Below are 25,034 nucleotides of genomic sequence, written 5' to 3' on the forward strand. Positions count from 1 at the left end.
CTTGTATGACAAACTGATAGAAGCAAACAGCCCCTATAAATATATACAACTCATACTGTCTGTAAGACAGAAAAAGTATAGTTGGCAGCAAAAATACAAGATCACACTATCAAAACTAGAATTTATTTTTAAATTATAAAGGGAGTACAGCCTTCTGCAATCACAATCATTAAATAGGATGTGGAGAGTTATAAATCTGGATTAACATATCTGAAGAAGCGTAACATACATACAATTAGCCTGAAAAGCTGCACCTATCTGTCCAATTTAATGGACAAGTAGGGTGAATTCAGGATGGAGAGGAAAAAAACTATCTCAAAACAATGACTCTCAATGTGTGAGTGCATCATCAGTAACTCACAGCGTATTCTTTAAACATGAGTCTGTTTCTGTGGAGATTAAAACTACTACAGGTGCTCCTACAGACTAGAACAAGAATTCATAAGCACATGGATTTGGAGGATTTAACTACAATTCTAGACACTTGAAAGCGAAATTTGGCTCTCCATTCCTTCTGAAGCAAGGCCAGATAGATAACACACCTGGTGATAGTGCTCACTGCAAAGTGAGATGGGGGCTGCGTTTCATGCATGAGGAGTTTCAGGTAGACACTGCTTTGGTCTCGTGCTACTGCCACAACTGGGTCAGCCTGTCCTTGATCACAGCTATAAAACAGCTTTGGAACAAGCCTGAGAGAAAATTAAATGTCAAAAATAAAAATTATTATTCAGATATTATCTGACACCCAATTTAAAGTACATTTAATAGACAGTTCAGCAAGCTACATATGTTAATTACGCATATCGAATTGTAAATAAAAGCTGTTAGAGAAACTCATTAAGCTGAATTCATTTTTATGTAACTGCTCCTCATTACAATCAAGGAGCTTAAGTCAGGAAAAAGGAACTACTCCAGACATATGCTAATTTAAAAAAAAAAATCTCCTCTGGAGATACCTCCCTATACATACTACAACAAACACTCCCATAGAGTACTTTTCTCTTGCTGTTCCCTTGTCTCCCCAGATATTTTCCCCAAGAATATCTGTATCCACTGAAAAGTAATTTTTACCTGAAAAGAGTAATTTTTCACCATCTGATTTCTACGCAGCAAAATGTAAACATAAAATCAAATCCAGTCTTCTTGAACAACAATATTTTCAACTTATGTAAAAGTGAAAAACTACTGTACACGTTTTTGTAATTTCAGTGAGAGTACTTCCAATGAATGTCCATACTGAATGTTTCAAGGGCTTTCTGCAAGCTTGTAGTAGCTTTCTTGGGCAGTTAAGTCTTTTCCAATCTTAACACACCTCCTCTCACTAAGTCAGCATGAAGATAGAAAAAATCTTCAACTTATTACCATTCAGTTAATAAGATAACTCCATTTCAAAATCAAGTCCCTTAATAAAAGCAACAACTCTATGATGCAACAGCTCATGATTCCTCTGCTGAGCTGCTTTGGCAATATAAACACTTAAATGTCAGAACTTTAAAGGTTTTGTTGTACTTTATTTGTTATTATGACTGGACAGCAATTAATAGTATGAAAACACTAGGAAAGAAACTCCTCTGATAATAAAATATACCAGGAATTCAGTATTACATGCTCCCAACTTCTTTAAACATAAAATTTAAGTCTATGAATTCTAATAAACAAACTACCAACCAATCCCTACCCTTTGCTGCATTTATCTGTACAGCAGCTATAATTGCAGTAGGTCACAGCAAACAAGTACTTTGCAAACAAATTTAGCTGCTGCACTATAATCAGTGAGCATGGAAGTTTTAAGATACACTGTGTATGACTATGTACGTTAAAACTATAATGGTTGGGATTTTGGACAAATCTGTAGAATTGCAACATTTTAAGTCGATCAGCCACTGGATACTGAACAAAACACTTAAGCATGAAGAAAAATATTCTGAGGAAGCTGCAACTGACCCTCAGAATGTAATAAAGTTAAATGTAATTGGATTGCTAAAAGAAAGCAAAGTACAATTGCCTGATGAGTCAGAATGATGCATGTTCCAGGTACCATAAAGATGCATTTGTTTCCTATCTCTCTTTTAAACAAATATATTAAAAACACCCAAATGTTTGTTTTAGTTATAGGTACACATCAATATGCAAGCATCTTTCTACTATTTTTTTTCCTATAAATAAAAATGCCACATATACCTCATTAATGAAGCTGCAGCCACGTGTCTCACTCTTGGATCTTCATCTCCAAGCAGACTTATTACAACATTTTCAAGTACTCTCTCCTGAAGTTTTAATAGCTAGAAAAGAAGTTAGCACAGTAAATAAAGCTCACTGAACATTTTCATCATTTGAGCATACTGCTAGAAGAGAGTTAACAAGTGAGAATTCATCTGTCATACAAGTCTGGAAAAGACCATCTTTACCTTAACATTGTCAATCACATTAACTAACTACACAAATGCCAATTTTTTTAAAGTTAAAAAAAAAAAAACCAAACCACAAAACACATGCACCAGAGAATGCTAAGATACCTGAATCTCCATACTAAGGATATTCCCAGTTGTAGTAAGTTTTACAACATGAGTCTATTTACACAAAAAATACAACAGCTATAAGTGTTGACAGAATTTAAAAACAAGTGATGACATTGCACTGGTACCTTAATTCAGAAACACAATATACTGATTGAATAATTTACTTACACCAGTATAATGATGAATACCTCTGTGCAAGCTCTCAGTTTTTCCTTCCAAGAAGCTGACTAGCCTATGATAAAACAGAATTTAGAGGACATAAGTTAACCTTGTGGGTTATTTCTCCCTTCAGTGCTCTGAGTGTTCTTTTTGTTTGTTTTTTTAAAAACACCACTGTAGTGAAAATGTAAGTAGTAAACATTTTTTGCAACCTTTAGAAAAGGTAAGCTATTTGCTAACCTACTATCTGGCTAGTGTAACCAAAGAAAAACAGTCCTTCTGTTAAAAAAACCCCATTATTTAAAGACCATTATTATAATTGTATTTTTTACCCATGCACAGAACAATCAGACTATTTTGAAAAGACAGTAACCCATTCCAAAACTATTCACAAAGAGTCCACTTTTGTATGACTAAGGATAGCTTGAAGAATTTTCATATAAACATCTTTTGTCTTTCAGCTTGAAAGAACCAATAGAGAATGATGGAAAGCAAGAAAAAGAACTCGAGTCACCTTTATTTCAGTATTAACAGAAACTGAGTGACTACAGAGAGCTAACAACAGACAACAAGTTAGGGACTTTCTCTTTAAAAACACACACAACTTGACGGAAAAACTAAGCTAGATTCCAAATTATGTGGTCCCTCTCTGATCACACATTTACAGAAGACTTTATACAACAGACCAATGAACTAAAAACTCCTATACAGTGTCTCTAGGATTGGGCTTGGTTGTGAAGTCAGTAGCAGCTTGACAAAGGAATTCATACAGGATTGACTGATCTGAATTAGTTTTATGAAACCCATTAATGCTTCAGAAGAAATTTCTCCATTACAGTTCCAGTTTCCTATACTTCTCTGCACTTCAGCTATTACATCCACGGAAAATACAAACACTCACCGAAAATCTACCTCTGCAAGTGTTTCCAGAAGTTCTGTCCTTACAAGCCAATATGAACTGTTCTTCAGAGTTAGGAGGTCAACAATCAATTGCAAACCTAGTTCACTGTAACTGCTACTGCATAAGCTCATGATGCAATGCTGAGAAGAAAAAACAACTTTCAGTTACATTACAGAAGAGGTTCTCCGAATAGCAGAATGAAAGTGACCAAAAAACCCCAATCTGTTTTATTTAGAATACTAAAAAATTATTGCATAAGAGCTAGGAGGAAGTACCAGAGCTAGGTACTTTACAAGGCCAGAACACCATCTCCATGTGAACTGCTAAAACCTGATGCTGCAGTTAAACTTTGGAGAGGAATGCAGGCCTCAGAGATCAGAGGGCAATCCTCCAAAAGAGGGCTCACAGGGCTTAAATACTCCACGCATTATATTTTGATCTGTTCAAAAACAGTCTCCTAATTCCCACAGGGTATTTTTAGACACCTGTTTCTGATTTCCAAAGTTTCTGAAAAAGCCATACATCCATATTTGAAAATTCAGCTATAGGCACAATGTGTGATCTTTGGAAAAAGTTACAGAACTCCACACTTCCATGTCTTATTTAACTACACAAAATGTACTTTCTTGTTTGAGGATTAACATCCCAAAGGACATACCATTTCTGCCAAAATGTATAAAGTCAGGCTACATTAGGTACTGAGAAAAAGAAAGAACTAAAGTTGACTAGTATTAAGCTGCCTGAACTGAACAGTTCTGGTGAAGCTTTCTAAAAAGCCATTATCACAAGTGTAATCACACATGAAATCACTATACAAAAACATGAAGATTGCAGAACACAAGGTTAAAAAGACAGCCACATTTACCTAGTTGGATTTCCTTTCCTCAGCTGTATCACAAGCCCCTCCTCTCTGCATATAAAATCCTAATTTCCATACACAAGCTACATTTTACTAAAATTTATGCTTTGCCTCACTGGTCTTTAAACTGCAATCATCAGCCACCTTGTGCCTCTCCTTGATAGAAGAATTTCTTTCAACCTGCAATTTGTCTGTGTTCTACTTTATTGGAAAAACCCTCAAAGAAAGCTCACTTCTTCACCCCTCTGCTTTTTCACCAAACACCTTCCACAGATTTTATTACAGAAATAAAAATTCACATACTCTAAGTTCCACTCACCAGTTCAGCTGTCATCTCTATTTTAACAACTGCCTACAGGATCTTCCACCCAATTTGAACTGCTTGCTTTCCTGAGACTTTCCCCACTTTTAAAATTATTATTTCAGAAAATAATCACTATTTTACCTGTCATTTTTCACATTTAATTTTCGTTCTCCAAATACAGGCTACAACCAGGCATTGTATGTTCACACTTCCCTGTTTAGCCTTCATAGCCTTTCTAGCTAACGCACTCATCCTACTGTTGGTTAATGTAACGTTTACATTTCTCATGAGAAATATCACAATTAGGTTATAATGCTACATGACCTAACCACATAATTATTTTCTATCTGTATGTTCCTCCATTTCTGTGCCAATAAAGTTCTTAGGGAAGAAATCATTTTTTGCTCCATGTTTATACATCTGCACATAGCAGGATCCCAGTAATGAATCACAACCCTGTGATCTATGGTGGTGCAAATAAATTCCTACTGCTTACCCTCACAGCTGTACAAGCCAGTTTGCAAGTAACAGAGGACTCATCTTTCAATGTTTTCTGTAACAGAGGTATGCAGTCTATCAAGGAAAAGAGATTTCCTAAAAAAAAAAAAAAAAAAAAAAAAAGCAATGAAACATTGCTATGTTAACATTAGAAGACAAAAAGAACAAAAAGACACCCCTAAAATAAATTGTTACCTGTTGAGCTTCTGACATTTATTAGCCATTTTTCCACATCAAAGCGGGATTTAATTAGAATGGAGTTGACAATTGTTCCACAGAGAATGGCCGTAGCTCCTCTAATCTGGGGATCTCCATGGTCAATGTAATTCAGAATGTCCGATACATATTGCTCCTCTAAGAAAGTAAGTTACAACTACTTTATTTTAAAAATACTAGTATTGGACCTTACTGATTCCTAAAAATGTTTCAGTGGAGGTCTCAACTATTGGACAATCAATATCAGCACATCCAAAATACGTCCACCATAGTTCTCCCTTTTTGAGATCTTTCTGTGCAAGCAATCTACATACAGATCAATCACACCATTCAAACCAACAATCACATATATAAACACTAGTGATTAATTTCAACTGTAAACAAAATGCTCTGGGGAAATCTAAGAAGCATTTTGGTCAATATATCATACCAGCCGCACACTCCAGGTCCCTGCGATTCATTTGTAAAAACGAACCTAATGGCTTAGAAACCATCTATAAGAAGGACTGAACTAAATTAGAAGAAAACATTTGTAAAATAAACAAACCCCTTCTACATACTAATTGTTTTAAAACAGCTTCAACTTGTCAGAAGCTCTACAAGTTCATACATTGAAACTTAAATCTTACTACAAAAAATATACCTCACCACACATACAGCACGTTCATTCCAATTTGTGCAATATTTGCTCTCAAATACTAAACTGGATCTGGAGTTTTCAGTGTAGTTGCTGCCTCACTGATTTGGGAACCCAAACACACTATTAAAATGGAATATGTGAACCGCAACATACCATACTCTTCTCCCATTGCCTCCAGGGGTGTTTTATACAGTTTGCTGAAGAAAGACTCAGGGTGAAGTGCAACAGCTGCTCCAACACAACTTACTGCCAAGGCTTTTACACTGACTCTCACATCTCTATCAGGAACTAAAGCTGTGAGGAAGAAATAAAAATGAATAAAAGGAAGGCATTTAAAAGCTCCCACAATTGTTTTAGATTTAATTAAAAACACTATATAAAATAACACTATATAAAATAAATTAGCATGGACAAAAATAAGAAGGCAGAGCAAGCAGTTCCAGTTTATCAGAGGCAGCAGAGATATATGGCTGCTTTTTTGCCTTCCTCAAATAAACTGTATTTGAAATATACTTGAAATATTCAAATACAGCCTTAACATACTTCCAGATCACTTCCTTCCAAAACCAATACATTATATGGGTACATGAGCAAGTAAGAGTTTAGAAAAGGGAAAAAACCAAACATCTTAAATGGTATGACTATACACCATGACAGGAACGTGGTTAAGTCCCCATCCCTGGAAGTATTTAAAAACCATGTAGATGTGGTGCTTAGGGACTGCCATAGAAAAACCTCCAATATTTCCAATAAAGTGAGATGAAAACGAAGACAAAGCAAACTGATCGTATTTCCAACTTTGTACATGAAGAGACACAGAAAACCAATGAACCTCAAAGACAAACGTACCTCCTTTGTCCCCAGTGAGCAGGAAGGAAGCTGACAGCAGCCTGACGCAGTGCACCAAAGGAGCACAGTCTCTGTCAGTATAGAGCCCTATGTCCCCCTTTACCCTGGAGGGCTATTGAAGGCAAATCACAATGTTTATACAGAGAAAAATTAATCTTCATTGAAATAAAATATTAAGCACAACAAGATTTAGAAATACTGCACATCCTCAAATGTGTAAAGTTTAACACAAAATGAATATATAATATTCATATATAGTTTAATATATCTTCCAAAAAAAGGCCTCAAAATGTAATGCTCTGGGGAAGTTTGTATCCAGTATCAGAGCTGGTTCAATTTTATTACAGAAACACTATATTGCAGATTTTTCTAAACTACCTAGACTTGCTGTTTGCATCTGAAGAGCGCGCTAAACTACTTGTTGCCATCACACTTTGGAAACTTTGTATGAAGAGCATATTATTTCCTAGTTGTTCCCAAAGAAGACTCACAGTTTTCTGTAGTTTCACATTTAGAATTCCCCAATAGTCCAAGCTGATCTAATTCTGCCTGCCACAAATGAAACTTTTGCCCCAGCTCAGAACAAAGTCCGAAGGTAAAGTCAAAAAAGAGGAAATCAGTAACTTGTAGTTAGAATGGCACAAAGCTCAAAGACTAACACCTGAGAAGATCATGAAGTTACCTACACAGGAAGCAACCAGCACAAAGATATTTCAAGCAATAAAGTAACAGTGTAGCCTACTAATACACAGACAAAAAGGGTTTGTGTTCTCAGTGTGTTCTGGTATGGCTTTGCTGGTGATTGCGTTTAAGATACCACCATTTATGAATTCACCTTACGTTAAATGAAATTCAGGCTCTAACTCAGATTCCCTATGCAACCTTAGTTACTTTGACCTGTAACAAGGCACATCACATATACATGCTTTCCAGTAATTTACTTCATCATAACTGTAATTTTAGGGGTTTTTTTAAACTTCATTGTTTTAAACTTTAAAACTGACCACTTCTCACCTTGCTCTCGTGATCACCAGCATCTGCTGCATCTTCTTTCGATGTAAATCGATCCACACTGCTATCAGAGGGCTGCCTACTATGGCTCATAGTTTTCAGCAGGTGAGGCTGCTGAAGAGCTTTAGAAAAGGGCAATTCATGAAATACCATTTCAGATACAAACTAAAAGCACTTTAATTAAACCTAATTATACAAACATGAAAAATAAATCAGCAGTGATCAAAACAAGTGATTGATTACATGTGTTGAAATATATTCTTTATTTTACGTATCAATCTAGTTATTTGCTTTTCATATCCATTCATATCCATACATGAGTCTCCATTCCCTTGGAAGTGCAGATGCACCTGAACACCTGTCTTAATGGTGTCACCAGTCTGGCCCCCCCCTTGTATTTATCAACTTACCAAGAGAAGAATTTCTGAAGGACTCTGATGAATCATCTTGGAGAATATTTGCAGCTTCATCTTCCTCATCCTGTAGCTGCCCAATTTGCATTCCAGAATACTGTCCTTCAGCACCCTCCAAAACCTACACAGCGCAAGGACAGGACTTAAAATAACTTATCTTTACACAGAGTATTAAATCTGAAACATGCAGTGTTAGTAATCTAGAAATGATCTGAAAGCAAATATGAGCCTGATAAACATCAGTGTCCAGCTGCATGCAAGGCCCAAAGCACTTCCCCTCCTCTGGCAGCACTGGGGCTATTGGAGGCCGTAGTTCCATCTGAGAGTCTCCCAGCTGAGCCATGAACTTGGCTATTAACAGGAACAAACTGGATCTCTCTGTCCATTGCTCCCCTGCAGCTCCCCTTGTTTCTTCATCACAAATGTCTCTCTCTCAGCAGTTACAAATTACAACCAACACCTTTACTGCCACAAACTGAACTTGGCTCTTGCTGTCAAACTCCCCCATAACCTAAATTGTCCTGGATATGTGAAGTCAAACTGAGAACACAGTGTAGAACAAGAAAGGACAAATAAGTATAAAGTATTTTAATTTCTTCATTCAAAACCAGAGACTACTAAAATGGACTCGTCTGGAAGAGAGTTTGACCCTTGGAACCAAGGCAATATATAGGCAGTAGGTATACAGAAAAATAACCATAAAAATTAATCATAACAATCAACAATAGTAAAAAAACCAATTTCACTAATTTTATCAGAAAATAGGACACTTCTTCAGTTTCTTCCTGTCTTCATAAGCACCTGGAAATTGTTCATTAAAAAGCTTGTGTGTCAGTAACTTGGACAGCTATTTAGTCTGTCAATTAAAAAAGATAATTTTACATGTAATTACTGCTTGTAAACAGTATGCAAACAGACATATGGAACAGTCTGACAAGAATTTGCATAAACGCATCAATAAACACACCTTGTCAATAAATGCCTGCTCACTGTGGCCTCTGCACTACCTTCATTCACTACCTTTAATTCAGACAGCAATTATCATCACTCCTTTGGTTCTTGAATCCTCACACTTGCAGAAGTATTTTCTTACTGTAATTATAAGTTTTCTATTTTTTGCAGTGCTAAGAGACTATTACTCTTCCAAAGTTACTATCAGAAAACTAGAGTCAAAAGTTTGATAATGTTTGAAAAAGTCTTAAAAAGTTCTAAATTTTCCCCCTTTTGCATTTTCTGCTCTGGCTTCCAGTAATTGTATTTTTGCTGGTTTTATTACAACCTCACAATACAATTGCCCAAGAGAGAAAAATGTCTTAAAATAGCTATACTGTATGCACATTTCAGGTGTTTATTAGATATGTAACTGCTACATTAGTAAATCATGCAGTATTTGCCCATTATAGGAGAAATCCTTACGATGGAATAAAAAGGAAAAAAAAAGATGATGAGTTGTGTTGCCAAGTGTAAAAGCACAGGCAGAAGGCAGTGTGAAGCATTATGTTCCAAAAATATTCCTTTATCATTCCAAATAAACTGTTCACCCTTTAACACTTCCATTAACCCTCCTGCACCAAAACAATTATTAATATATCTACACAAAATTAAGGATATATTACTAAGAGAATATATTTATGTCAGGACTTTGATGCTGCCATTCTTTCAGTGAGCAAAATTTGTAATGCTTTCCCATGACGTACCCAGAGAACAAACTGATTACAGCTTTCTAGTTTTTCATTACTGCTAAAGTGAAAGTGTTAAAAGGAGGTCAAGCTCTCCAATAGAGGTGTGAGCTGCTGACCTTTCTTCTGTTACTAGCTGAGGACTGAAAAGTAGAAGATGAGTAAGGAGACGAATCCAAGTCTGGGCCCTCCATGGAAGAGCTCTGAGATATGTCGGGACCCTTGGCAGAAGGAGATCCCCCCTCTGCCCGCTGCACACTTACAATTTCAGAGCTGTCCGAAGGGGTTACAGCAGAGTCTGGACCTTCTGTAGTAGTCTGAGAGCTATCACTAATTGGTGAGGAAGCCTGTGTGCCATCATTCAAATCCATAGTGGCATCTGACTGGACAGCACTGATCTGGCTGGAGCTTCGACTAAGTACTTCATCATCTTCCCCTTCAGTAGCTGTACTTGTCAAATCACAGCTGGCCAGGTCTACAGAGTCTGACTGCAGCGTATGCTGGGAACGGGGCTGCTCTGTGATGATGTCGTGTCCTGTGGCATCAGCGGCTGAGCTCCCCGCTGACCCAGCTGTCGACACACCTGATGAAGAAGCCAGTTCACTGGTTATCTCACCCTTCACAGAAGCTGCAAAACACAGGCATTTATGAATCAATCCAGTGTTTGAAATTCTATTTCCCTCTCAGCATGGACCCAAAGATTAAACCACATATTAAGCTAGCTAAGGAAAGCATGTAACCAAACTGTTAAACTATAGGTAGGAAAATAGGCATCTTCTAAGATGTCACCCTATCTCTGCCAGTAACTCCCATTAAAAACAGAATGCAGTCAACTTCATTAAGTTTTACACTCAGCAGTATTTATGGTTTCAGTTTTGCTACCATGTCTTTTGAATGCCCATACACTTCCTCATGACCATAACACATCATTTACACAATTTACATAGAGCAATAACAGAATGTATTAGCTGACTGCACTGCTAAAGAGAAAGGCAGGTACCTGCAAACGATGCAGCACTGACATCAGATCGGGTTTCAGAATCATCATCCAAGCCCTCTTCTTCACCAAGAAGTACTTTACCTGAGAAGTGATATAAGAAAAACCTTTAGTTTTCAAAAATTATAGTCAGCTTGAAGTGTCCAACAGTTGAAGTCAGTTAGATGTGAAATCTGTTTTTTAAAAAGTTTATCCAAATAATTTTTCATAGCTATGACAGGCAACAGATGAAAAAATAAGGGAATGAATAAAATGCACATCCAGTCCCTCACTAATTCATCAGGAAAGAAACAGGCAGCAGTGACAAGGAAACAGAGTTAAGTAATCTTATTTACCAGCGTAACCATTCAGGAAACTACCTACAATCTTATTACTTCTAGGTTTTTTTTTTGTGGACTACGTTTACAATCCCATTAATTTCATCAAGTATGTGCTACTCCTAAGGACTGGATAACTGGCATCTGGATGTCTGCCCTCAACTCTGAAGGGCATTAATGCACCACAAGTAATAGAATAAATAACCTCTTCCTCCTTAAGGCTACAAAACTTATCAAAGGCTGCTTGGAACTCCAGAGATAACAGAACAGAAAATGCCCAGGGGGAAGAGCAGTGCAGACTAGAAGCACAAGAAAACACAAGTGTGACAGGGTGATGAACCATGGACAACATTGAGAGCTAAGGATTACTAAAGCAAGAAATCTTCAGAGAGGCTTTTGCCATAAGAAACTCGAAAACAACTACTGACATAACCCAACCACCACAGAGTTCTCTTACTCACAGAACATTATCTACTTAAATTACAGGCAGTGGAAAGAGAAAGATACCTGCAAATGCACACTGCCTGGAAGCCAACCAAGGACACAACTGTACTGAAAAGTCTGTCCATGGGACAGAGTGCAGAGGGAGCTACTAAGCCCATCCTTCTAGATGTTGCAAGTCCCTTGCTGAGACAGAGGGATTCACAGTAACTGCTATGAGAAGGACCATTTTGCTTAGACTACCAAGATGCACTGGCAGTTTAAGATTTATAATGCAAGATACTAATGTTGGGATAACTCTGGGTGAATTCCTTTGTACCTTATTCAAGTTATCTGGGGGTAAAAAAGCATTAATACGCTTTTGTATTAATTTCTTTTTCTCAAGTTCTTTCATTCATAGTAGTACCACTGTAGAATTATCTTCCTCTGAAAAACATGTTTTATGATACTCAAACCTGTAAATAAGGCAGAAAAGTAACCATGGCATTTCCATATACCTTCTATATAAAGTAACAGTAATTGAGAACTACACACTCCTATGAATGAATCAGTAAAATCATTCTAGGAGTTCCCAACAAAAAGCATGAAATATAATATATTCTTCCCAATTATTTCACACATTTGCATCCATTTCACTGAAACAAACCAGGATAATGTTCTGCTTTCCACAGCCGACCATTTCTAAAAGAAAGTGAAAGGATAAGAACACTGAAAAACAGTCATTAGGCACATTAGGCTTTGTATGCTTAAATGAGTATATAACACACTCAGCAGGATACTTTCCCACTATTTGATGATAAAAAAAACCAGTTAAGTTGCTTTCAAAACATGGGCTTTGATTTCAAAAGGAGTTTTCAGCCTTTTTTGCAAATAATCTTCTGAAGCTGAAACATAAACAAACCAATGCAAGCCAGATGCTCAGAACTGAAGTTGGTCTAATGCAGTAAGATTGCAAAGATGTGGAACACAGAGATTTCTGCAGATCAGCCTCACTTTACACCCCTACACACAAAGGAGCATTACAGCTTGAGAAGTCCCATCCATTGCCCACTATTCTATATGACAGTAGAATGCAAAATGACTTCAAGAAGGAACTGGGAACAGGCTTGGATCTTCCCTCCTTTCTACAATGGAGAGCAGCAGGAAATGAACAATTCACAATTTGAAAATAAACCTGTATGAAGCATAAAATTGTGAAGAGATTTCTTCAAGTTTGTTTATGCCATTGTTTTAGACCACAAAATCTTCATACCATAATCTTGGAAAAGGATAAAAGCTGATGACTTTAGCTGATGACTCATACATGTTTTCTCACCAAGTGAAGGAAAGATTAGTGTTTTAACAAGTACTTTAATTGAATTTACACTATTATTAATACTTCAAAGTTACACTGAAGACTACCAACAAGACAAAGGACCAAAATTATAATTTACCACTTTTTTATTTACATGATATGTGTTGTTATTCTGATTTGTTGTATTCTGTGTCACCTTTGGATGCTGCAGCAATACCTACTTTCAGACACCCATTGTTTCAATCTGTCCTTTCTAAACTAGAAACCATCACTGCATCCAAAGCACTAATTTCCTTCAGCTTTAACCACTACTTTACATTTTGGTATACTCTTACAGCATACAGATAAGGGTATTTAAGCTTTTTGAGATTCCCTGCACATAAAGATTGAAGGACATATGGGGAAAAAGTATAAGCTATAACGGTCCTTCAAGTTCATATAATCTCATTCAGTTTTAAACTACTTTTTCTTCAAGTTTTTCTTTTCAGCATTGAACATCTCTTGCTTACTAATGCTTTCAGTGATTGCACTACACACACAGAGTTTCACTGCAGTAGCAACATTTAGCTCACCTAATGCAGGTGATGAAAGTGTTACACAGTTGTACTTATATTGATTCTGCTATAGTGATATGACTGGTTTTAATCAAAGTGTAAGTGTATAACTAAATATTAAGTATTTTCATGCACAAACTGGGAAAAGAGTACTTCAGAGCAAACTGTATTCTTTGAAATCCTGCTAAATGAATTACCTATTGAAGAAAGAAATGAAAATATACACAAGCAAGACAAAAAATGTATAGAATTAATCACCAAGAACAGAAAAAGAAATAAAAAAGCATTATATTGGAGCATGCAAACATACACGTGCATTAGTGAATTACAGAGAAAAAAACAGGCCTAACAAAGCCAGGAAAGTGAACTATTTTGCAAGTTACATTAATGGTTAAGTACTACCATGAAAAAGAAGAATGCCCTGTTCAGAGAGACTATTTTTCCATGTGCTCTTTAGAAGTAAAACTGCATCAATAATCATCAACATAACTTCGACAGTGAACTACAGCAAAAATAAAATCATATTGCTTTAAATAATTTTAGAGTATCTTGATTGCAATATCAGAAATTGCATCAGAATTCTTTCATTGTTTATAATGATTAAGCTCAGCTGATAATACAGGCAGTTGTGAATGAAGACCAAAGTTCAGCAAGACAATGAAGTGGGGAGGGGAGAAAAAAAAAAAAAAACAACAACCCCCCAAAAAATCAGGAAGTAATGCAATTAAAGATTTGTTTTCAAAAATAATCACCTTTATGCTTTCTTGCAAGAACAGGGCTGCATGAAGACCCCCCTCCAGCTGCAAATCACAGAAAGTAACACATCAGGGCAAAGACAGAGCTAATGAAATCATGAAGGAATTCTAATAGCCATGAATGGGAAACAAACAAACAAACAAAAAAAAATCCAAACAAAAAATCCAAAGAAAAACCAAAGCCAGGAAGAAATAGCAAACTTGTTGCTTTTTAAGTCCAAGGTTTTTTGAGCATTCGCCACCAAATTACTTTTAATACTCTATGCCACTTGTGCAAAGTTTGCTTCCAAAAACATGTTCTAAATTTCCCTGTTATGATTGCTTCGAGCTAGTAATTTACCTTCCAAAAGCAGCAATATTGACTGATCTGTTAGTTCAATACAGAATCTTTACAAAAATCCAATCAGAGACTGATTCTTTTGAAATAGGTGAGAGTAGCAGTTAAGAGAATTTTAAGAACATGCACTCCACAGACAAGAAAGCTGATAGCTGACTTTAACAGTTAAGGATAAGCTTAAATCATGCTTTAATTTCATGCTGGTTTTGGTATTCAGCAAGGAGCTCCCAGTTAATATAAATTCTGATCAGCTTTTATGAATCACAGTTGTCAGACGATTGGTAAGAACATCATTAATTTTGTGGGTGAAAAAAAGTCACCATATATAACTTGCTTTGTGTAACCAAAAATAAAAAATATTTATCAACACAAACTGTAAAAAAACCTCTTTAAGTTTGTCATTAATCAGTTAATGTATATTCACTTAAAGGAAGGAGGGAAAGAACTTCTACTGTACCTGGGGAAAAAAGAATGCTATGCAGAGCTTCACACATTTCATTTTAACCTTCATGCTTTTGGCTAACACTGAGAACTAGAGTTGATGATGTATGTTCATTTCCTTTTACTCAAACTACCAAAAATAGAGCTTACCTATAAGTTCCACTATGCTCCCACTGCGGCTCCTGCTGGCAGCTTCATCTTTGGATACGCTGACCTGAGCCATACCCCCGCAGGCGGTCAGGGCATGGAGCAGTTCAGGGGGAGGTGTTCTAAAGAGCTGCTGGAGCAATTCTAAAGCTCCAGTCACAACATTATGGTCCTGATGCTGGGTGTAGTGCAGAGTCAGTTCATAAACCTGAAAGCCAGCAGAGTACTGGAATAAGCCTCTATGAAGACAGAACATATTGTCTTGTCCTATACAACATCAAATTTCTGCAGTAAATTAAAAATAACTGATGCTTGATATATCTGATCTTCACCACAATCTTCCAAGGGGAAAATGTCAATCAATTGTAGCCACTTAACCGCCTTTTTGGTAGAAGTCTGCTGTTTATTGTTATAGAAGGAAAGATCACATCAAAGGCACCATAAGAAGTTTTTTGCTCCTTTGGGCACATCTAACAAGTACTGCTGATTCATTTTTCTGGGATTTCTGGTCATTACTTACCAATAATTCCAGTCACTAGACCAACTATCATTTATCAAGTTAAACAAAAATTTGAGAATTCAGAATGTTCAGTATCAGACTAATGCTTGATCAAGATTTATTTATTTTCCTCCCAACTACTACTCTTCAGGTAAGGGTTATTATCCATATTTTACCTGTATAAGTTGTTCTGGTGAAGGTGAAATCTCCGTTTCTTTCCTTGTTACACCAAAACTGCCTTTCAGGCTGGTATCTTTTACTTGTTGTTGCAATAAAGGTATAAGATACCTTAGTGTAAGTAAAACACCCAGAATTAAAAGAGTAGGACGATCATCTTCTACAGGAACCAACAAGCCTGAGGAGAGAAATGAAGCGGCCAAATAACTTACTGACAGCAGTGGTTAATTTCAACACTATGCTTCAAATGTTATTTCCTGTAGCCCACATAACAGCTTCTTTAAATTAAAAAAAAAAAAAAAGCAAAACAGAACAACCAAAACCCAGCAGCAACTTAAGAGTGCTTTCCAAATGTAGAAACATTTGAAAATATGTATTTTATATACCTGACAATCAATTAAGCAACGTGGGAGAATGATCAGAGGATCCTGTCTCACCTTCCCTGTTCCCTACCTCTTTTTACTCCATAAAGACACAAAAAAATTTCTTTTGTTTTTTTTTGTAATAGCTGATGCTTTCACCGAGTGATCTGGACTCTTTTGCTCCTCTCACCTGCCTCCTCTCTCCACTTGACAGCTCACACCCAAATGTAACTCCCTTGCTCACAAAAGCACTGCTACCCTAATGGAAGCTATTTGCACTTTGCCCTGTTTTGGGAACCTTGTTCCATATACTTACCTGTTAATCACAATCAACCCCAAAGCATATTATGAACAAATATAAGTTATGGAAGAAAACACAACCTTCTACCCAGGGAGGGAAAAAAAAAATCAGAATCAATTCATGAAGTTCCTATTAGTGCTTCTGTTTGAATTCTGCATCATTGCCAAGGACATTATCACACATCACTTTAGAGGGAGGCAAGTCACAATGCAGCATTTGAATTTTTCACACTTCTTGAAAGCAGCAATGCTAACATGGTAACACCTTATGTATCTGCAGGTCTTCTTTATCTCTCCTTTTGCAATAGAGTCTACATAGTAAAAAACCCCTTGTCAATAACAAAACTGAGGCAAGTTTCCACTGAAATCCAGAGAAGCTTCTCATCAAAACTTGCAAAAACAACACTAAGACCATGCAAACTTCCCAGCTGAAGAAATATGGGAGCAATACCTGATACAAAGTTGTGTGCTTTTAAATAAAAAACCTCTCAATTTCTGCTCTAAGTTATAACAGAATCTATGTGGTGGTCCTTCTAAGAAAGGTTACAGGGTATGTGATTATGGCTCAGAGCACAACCAGGTACCCTCCATCTCAGATCTCAGACCTGCTGCACTAGCAACCAAGCTGATGGACCATGTAAGTCTCTTCAGATTCCTGATGCCATCCAAGTTCTCCCAGAATCCTTGAACCTCCTCACTTTCCAACAAGCTGCTTGCTTCCTAAGCCTTAGCTACTTCTTTTCAATATTACTTACTAGCATTGCAGCACAGAGAGAGAGACAAATAGCTTTAGGAGTATCTGCCTCTAACTTAACACCACATAGAGAAAGTATCAGCAGTGTAACAGGTAGTCTAAGTATCCTTCCTTTACCTGAAAACCTTTCACATATGCAAAGTGATACATATTCTTAATAGAAAAAAATATAATGTTACTTACACATAAAGCAAATTGAATTTTGTGCCCTGAATCTTACCTAAAAGTACATTCAATAACCAGGCATAAAAATACTGTGTTCTTCGTGAATGTTGACAGATGCTTACTGCTGATCCTGCTGCTGTTCGACGGATAGTGGGGGAACTGGATTTAAGATTAGCTATGAAAGCCTTCAACAAAACCTAAAAACAAAGATACCTTACTTAACTTTTTATCAGAAGTGAACTGAGAAGCCAGCAAATGTATTTCTCATTTATTCAAAGCATTACTTCATGCACATCAAGCAAGGACAACTTCTGCCTTAATTCAGACATGCAGCTGTAACACTGCTTTCTGTACCATCTGACTGATAATGCTGATAGCTCACCATGCTTTGGGATATAACAGGGAACACTAACAGGGTAAAGAAAGGTACCTTAATCTCATTGTCATTTGCAAAATTGCCGAAGGCTGCCATGATTTTGGGTATTGCCGCAGCCAGCGTCTCTTGTACCGATTCTTCGGGTCTCTTACTTATCCGTGTCAGACAGGGCAAAAGGTTCACCAAGTATGGCCTATGTATGGCACAGGAGAAAAACTAATTTGAGATCAGAACAGCCATACCCTTCTAAGTATTTTAAATTCATACTCAAGTTCTGTGGTATTACTAAATCATACAAAAATGTACCTGTTAGCTCTATAGAACGTAGGAAAAAAAGAAGAATCTTCTGAACATAAGAGAAGAATACACTTAAAAAATACAAGTCACTATCTTCGTAAGTTTTTCCCCTTTACAGTAATGTATAGCATGGAACTAAAGCTCTATTAAAATAAAACACTGATCAAATAAAGCTACTTCAGAGAAAGGTGACAGCAATTCCTCCAATCTCCTAATTACATACTTAAAGCTTCTGAACAGTATCATTTTGTTAACATCTGTATTTCTTTAAAGGTTCTAAGGAAAGTTCCTTATTAGAATGTGTTTACCTGCACTTTTGAGGCCGAACTAGATGGGCAAGCTCAGCAAATCTCCAGAGTGCAGCACGTAGACTTCTTGAAGCACCATTCTAGACAGAGTATATAACTATCACATTTCATCATGCAAAACCATTTCCTACAAAAAAATTGCCTATAATATACAATATACAATATGTATACAATAGTGTACATTTTACTTAAACAGATAAAAATATAAGGTGTCTGGAAATCATAAATTTCCTTTAGCCAAAAGGAAGTCAAGTCAGTTCCATAACTGCCTTCATTCTTCCAGATGGTATTAGGAATTTTCTGAGTAAACCAGAATGAATAATAAGAAATACCATAAAAGAAAAGGAAATGTCTGAGATCTCTGTTCTGCTGAAATCTGCTTAAAATACCACAGAGAAAGGCATCAGCCAACAAAGAAACACTGATGATATGAGAGTCTAAAAATCACTGGAATGCTTGCAGAGATATAAATACAGCATAAAATTGACAGCAGTGAAGATATGCACATAAACAACATTCAGTTTCTGAGTGCACCAAAGGAAAAATCAACATACTGATCTGTAGCACTTCCTAACGGCTTGACTGCTGAAGTTTAGTATCTATTTGCCCAGACTGACAACTTCAGTTGAGCACCTGACTTGAACCAGAATGCCCTTATATTAGTGTCTAGGGATACAGTACAATTCCTTAGTATTGCTGGAAATATAGAAAACTATGGAATTCAAGAGATGCCTAGGAGGGTGTCTACCTAATGTAGTTCAAACCCAACCAAAACGCTTCTCAAATTGAGTCCCCTGAAGACAAAGCTGAGATGTCTAAAAGCTGTCATTTCTTTATTACTTTCTTTAGCTAATATATCAAAGGCTTGCAGCCTTGTTAGCATGACAAGTAAAAAATACTTGCATCTGAATTACAAAACATGCATTTCTCAGGCTCACAGCCAAACAACAGATTCTGGCATGGCTTCTGAAGGGATACTGATGCACAAACAAAATTCAGTCTGCTGGGTGCCCCTGTTGTACATGCTACCTCTCTCTCACCTGTCACAAATCTGAGAGCACCTTTCAAGAAGCACACGCCAACTGAGCAACAAAATATTTCCTGCTACACCTGGTCACAATGTGCAGAAACTTCAGAGCAATTTATATGTTGGCTGTTTTCTGTTAATTAGGTAGATGCCCATTTCCACACCCTCAAAAATATTGCATGACATTAAGGTACAACAATACAGTAAGATATCCATACATGGCCCTACATCTAACAGAAGGAAAGCTATGCGCATTGATTTTGTGACTTATCTTCTAGAGTTCTATTATTCCCCCCAAAAAACCAGTATCATTACTGTCTGACAAATAACACCTATATTTTCTGCATTTATAGATGCAAGAGACACAATTTCAGTGATACTGTCCTAAACACAGCACTTCTCTTCTGCAGTCACAAACTTCAAAAAGGCTACCACAAAATTTCTTCCTGTGGACATAGTTAAATTGTGTCTTTTGGTGCCTAGAAAGATGCTTCAGTATTTCTCCCTACGCCTCTGTAAGAAGCTGTTAAGTACATATCACACATTCATAAAGTAGTTGTATCAGGTTACTTCAAGCCTTACTCCTCCCCAAGGTTTTGTCAATTAAGAATGTCACTGTCCTCCATCTACTTTTCACCACCCTTTTGGTTCAAGTTATTCTTTCCAGCTTAGTCAGTGGAGCAAACATCATGAACATGCCTTATTCTTTGGGTGGGGAGTCACTAAGGTTAACTTGAACTGCTTTTCAAACCAAATGCTCACACATTTTCTGCCAGATAAGCTTTCAGGAGTGGTTAGATCTAAACAATGGGGCCAACAGTGAGGAATTCAGTAGAATAATACCTTGAAACAGTCATAAATCCTTCTAAAATGAAGTTTTTACCTTGATCTTAAAAGACAAACTATTAATTTACACTAATGTTACATTCCAATATAATAGAACACATACAAAACACCACATTTCAAAATGACATGAAAGAAAAATCACTCACCTTTTTAATCTCTTTATACAGCTCTAACTGTAACCTGGGAAGATTGGAATCCATCAAAGCCTGCAGTAAAATGCATTGAGAACATTCTGTGTCAGAGGGGAGGCGCTTTACAGGACCAATGTTACACTTGCAGTAAAACAGCTTCAAACAAGGCACAGAACTATCTAGTGGTCCCTATATTTGGTGCATAACTAAGAAAGTGATAAATACTGAGAAGAGACACCTTTATCCTTCACACAAATGTGGACAAACTCCACAAACTCTAACAGTTATTTGCAGTTAATACTGACTGCTTTGCCCACTGTACCTGCAAAAGGCCATACGGGATCAGACTACAAGCAGAGCCAACCTATTGTGCTTTCTGGCAATCACCAGGAGCTGGTACTCATGAACATTAAAACACAAGAACAGTATTCACAAGCAGCAAAAGGCATTCCCTGCTATACTCCCCCACTGTCAAGTAGGCTCCTACTATTTCTCAAACTGAAGCTGTATTTGTACCAGTACCTTTAACAGCCCCTGAAAACCCTTTGTTTCATGAATCAGCCTATTTCTGCATCCAGTTAGTACATACGCTACAAGGAGTTCTGCATACCACAAGTGTCACATCCCAGGATCCAATCAAGCATACAGCAACAGAGCATGTACTGTAGCTCAAACCTGAAGCCTGGCTAAAACCCAGTGTACGTGAAATGAAAGTAAGCACCAAGAAGTAGTCATTTTCTGTTCACCTCAGCTTGATCATTCTCTGTCTTTAAAGTATCAGACAAAAAGAAAATATGAAAATATAATCTCTTCATACAGAATAATTTGTATATATATGGTTACCCTTCCTCATCCACGTTTTTCTCTAATGTGTACTACAATTTATGAACATTTCCACCAGCTCCTCCAATGAGATGAGACCTTCATACAGTGTGCAAGTGCTTATGTTGTGGATTCATATTGTGCTATATTGTTTAGTATTTAATTTTTTATTCCTTGCCCAGTAATTTATTAATACTAATTTTCTAACTGCCCTCCTGACCACCAACCATTAAACTCACATCTTCACAGGATTACTCATGATGCCTACAAAATCTGATGGCACACGCTGAGCTAGAAGCCACAACTGCTTAAGCACAGTCAGTGCAGTGCCTGTGGCTCCTCCAGGACACAATTTCCCCAGCCTAAAATTGTATGCTCCAAAACTCCATTCCCCAGGTTGTATCTTTATATTACCATAAGCACCCCGGCAACAGACTGCAGGTGTCTGGATGACAGCAGGTAGTATTTACTTCACAAAACTTAGTTTTTATGAAAAGTTCACTGCCCCTATGTATAAGGATATCAAGCAACACAAAAAGGCACCAGCTACTATTTGGCTTCAAGGCTAAATTGTCCTTACAACACACCCAGCTGGAGGAACTACTTTTATTAGTGTATAGCTATATTTTTAGCAGGCTAGAATCTATAACGTCATCCCGATTGGAAAAAAAAGCATAGTCAGCTCTAAATTACTACAATAATAAATTCCAATTACTGAGACCAACTGTACTGCAATCTGTGTGAACAGTCTCACCAGTATCATTAGCACAGAGAATACTACAACATTCTGCATCAGCTTCAGACAAAAGACAGCTTGACATTACCCACAGAAACCTGGAAAGTCCCAACTTGGTATTTTTTCTTTTAAAGGTATCACCAACATTATTTAAATCTTGAGCCATTTATATTGTCTGTGAGGTTCTAACAGGTAAGTGTAGTGATACTTAAAGATGACTTACAGAGTGTTTATTTCAAGTTATGTCCTCAGCCTTGTCTGCACAGCAGCATTAGTCTTCTAGTTATAGTAATGAGCATAAACTCCAGACACAGTTACACAAGTAATGCTTACATCTGTAGTCTTTTATTTCAAGAGACGCTACAAAGCATCACTAGCAAAAGAATTAGCCTCTAAATATGCCTGAGATACTAAAAAAGGCTGAACTTTGACTAAAATGAAAGCTTAGGGGCCCAACACCTCTGTTCTACTTACCACAAGCATCACTGGTACTTGCACAACCAAAAATAAAACTGCACATCTTTTTGTCTCTGCATTTATACACAGTTGTCTGCCTAAGTTGCTAAATTGCTCCCACACAATGTAAAACACAGAAACAGAATACAAAGTACAACCAGCTTCCATAACAGTCTGATACATCCATGTGTGTGGAATATCACAACTGTTAACCATTTCAGAGCTGTGACCAACTGGCAAGCTTAATGACTGAAGACTGATAGAAGACTCCATCATTTAAAACTACTTTAATCTTAAAAACAAAACAAACTACCATACAAACATTTTGGAAAAAAAAGTAAGTTTTTCAAGTAACCCTGAAACATGCCAGAGAGCAACAATATTAAACAGATTAGAGAACTTATAAGGTAAATTTTATACCAAGCCTACATAAGTGCTTCATGGAAAGTAGGAAATAAGCTTACATTCTTTAGAACGGTTTCAGAACAGCTTTTAAGGCAAACTGAGTGAAATAATAATGTATGTATTTCATAGAGTGCTCTCCCTCAAACAGAAAAACATTTAAATCAAAGTGAAAAGACCAAAGTGCTATTGGACAAAACAAAAACGCAAGGAACTCACACTTCCTCATTCCCTATCATTATGGAACACACTACACAATCTGTAAGCTTTCTCCATACAACTTTCAGCCACAAGCTCAATCCCCAAAACTTAATTCAATCAGATATCAATGTTTAGTTTGCTTGCTTCTACACGCGCCTTCATGCGAAAGAAAATTATTATTTGCATATTCCTAAAGCACTTAAACTTTACATCAACTAGATTATTTATGCCGGTACATAACGGTGTCTTCAAGTTCAAGTATTTCAGAAAAAAACCAAACACAAAAAAAAGGCAAGTGAAGACAAGCCTGTTCTGGAAGCAGCAGCTTCTGCAAATTACTCAAAAGGTTCATTTTAAGATACTTTGAATCAAGATTTAGACCTTGCATGACCTGCTATGAATGCCCACCTGCTCTTCTCCAACAAGTTCTTCATTCAGGATCAAAGTAGGGGAATAAACAATTTCCACAACACCATAGTTATTCTAATTACTGCCTGAAATCTCCCCCTCCAAGTCTCAGCAAATCACACTACCTTTCAATCAGTTTTCAAATAATATTTTTACCTTTCCTCATGCTAAGTGTCTTTATGTTTACAGAACAATAACAGGAGTATTCTTCCCACACAACAAGATGATTTCAGAAAAGCCCACATTCCTGTTTTGGTTAACTTGAAGAGAACGAAGTTAATGAACAATTGAAGACAAGAACAGATCTGAACAATGAACTAACTTGTAAGACAAGTTACAGTTAAATATGTTGATTTGGGCATAAAACACTCTCCTAAGAGAGAAAGAGCACATACAGAATTTAGTAAAGAAGCTTACTTTACCCTCTTATATTATGAGATACTATCAACAGTAAGAATGGCAACTAAAAGAACATCAGTGGGAATTCAGACAGGACACTGCATCAAGAAGAGACAAAATCTGATAGTAAAAGCTCTTACTTTAATAACTTTATTAAGGCATTCATCTGCAACCATCCGGACATCAGATTCTGCATCCTCACTGCAGAGGAGAAAGAGTTCCATAGCAATGCCCAGGAGTTTCTGAAATTCTGGAGAATTTCTAAATAAACAAACATTAGAAAATTACAACGTGCACTATGGAAATGAAACACCAATAATGTTTTTCAAAGGGTTTTATAATCCAACTACATATATATTATACACACGTATACAAGAGGAGAAGACATTCAGTTTATTTAAGCACTTCATTAGGAGCTGGGAGGTCATTTCCCTACTCTTTCCTACATAACCTGGTAAGGTATTTTGACCTCTGTGCCTCTAAGTCTCTCTGTCTGTAGTAGATGGAAAGTGCCCGCTCCACCAACAGGTAAACAAAAGTCCCTAGATTTTGAGTTGGTTAAAAAAAAAAATCATGCCATTTCAGTTTTAAATAGAAGCTCAGCATTTAAAACAAGCAATTATAAGGAATCCTCCCAACAGCTAACACTCCAAAGTTGCTATTCATCCTAATGAATTAAAGACATTAATAAATAATTAATAAATTAAAGACAGTGCCTTACCTTAGCGACTGAGCAACTATGTTTTCGCATATTGTTAGACAATGATTCACTCGATCTTTCTTGGTAGCTGAAAGTTCTTTCTTTCTAAAGGAAGAATACAATGATAATGAGTTCAAAAGTGACCATTCAAACACTCTTGCTAAAGTAGAGTCTAATCATCATACAAGAAAAAGATGCACTTTCTAGTCACTCCATAAACAGCAACTACCTGTAGACACAGCACTTCATCTGCCAACTGCTGCTGAGAGCACACAAGCCAAGGAGAAATACCAACTTAGAAAAAGAATGAAGAATGAATCATTTAACATGGAATATC

The 25,034-nt window shown here is 36.8% G+C and overlaps 1 protein-coding gene across 3 annotated transcripts in view; it reads right to left on the bottom strand.

The window, feature by feature from the left end:
• Positions 1-25,034, bottom strand: part of HTT (huntingtin) — a 75,925-nt gene that overhangs the window by 45,218 nt on the left and 5,673 nt on the right. For 2 of the 3 annotated variants that reach the window (XM_042053880.1, XM_042053879.1), the window contains exons 2-22: positions 24,719-24,802; positions 24,138-24,258; positions 20,589-20,648; positions 18,570-18,649; positions 18,019-18,157; positions 17,644-17,785; positions 16,007-16,185; positions 15,335-15,539; positions 14,404-14,451; positions 11,049-11,129; positions 10,312-10,676; positions 8,367-8,490; positions 7,960-8,078; positions 6,946-7,057; positions 6,250-6,390; positions 5,436-5,594; positions 5,239-5,336; positions 3,580-3,719; positions 2,688-2,751; positions 2,182-2,282; positions 543-689 (exon numbers count right to left, since the gene is read on the bottom strand). In XM_042053880.1, coding sequence (XP_041909814.1) covers positions 543-689; positions 2,182-2,282; positions 2,688-2,751; positions 3,580-3,719; positions 5,239-5,336; positions 5,436-5,594; positions 6,250-6,390; positions 6,946-7,057; positions 7,960-8,078; positions 8,367-8,490; positions 10,312-10,676; positions 11,049-11,129; positions 14,404-14,451; positions 15,335-15,539; positions 16,007-16,185; positions 17,644-17,785; positions 18,019-18,157; positions 18,570-18,649; positions 20,589-20,648; positions 24,138-24,258; positions 24,719-24,802 — 2,709 coding nt within the window. The remainder of the gene's footprint in view (positions 1-542; positions 690-2,181; positions 2,283-2,687; positions 2,752-3,579; positions 3,720-5,238; positions 5,337-5,435; positions 5,595-6,249; positions 6,391-6,945; positions 7,058-7,959; positions 8,079-8,366; positions 8,491-10,311; positions 10,677-11,048; positions 11,130-14,403; positions 14,452-15,334; positions 15,540-16,006; positions 16,186-17,643; positions 17,786-18,018; positions 18,158-18,569; positions 18,650-20,588; positions 20,649-24,137; positions 24,259-24,718; positions 24,803-25,034) is intronic. The other variant, XM_042053881.1, reaches the window with a different exon arrangement.

This window comes from Corvus kubaryi, unplaced genomic scaffold (genome assembly GCF_017639235.1).
Source record: "Corvus kubaryi isolate FWS band 111438036 unplaced genomic scaffold, C.kubaryi_AGA036_p1.0 split1-131, whole genome shotgun sequence".
In the NCBI taxonomy this organism is placed as follows: domain Eukaryota; kingdom Metazoa; phylum Chordata; class Aves; order Passeriformes; family Corvidae; genus Corvus; species Corvus kubaryi.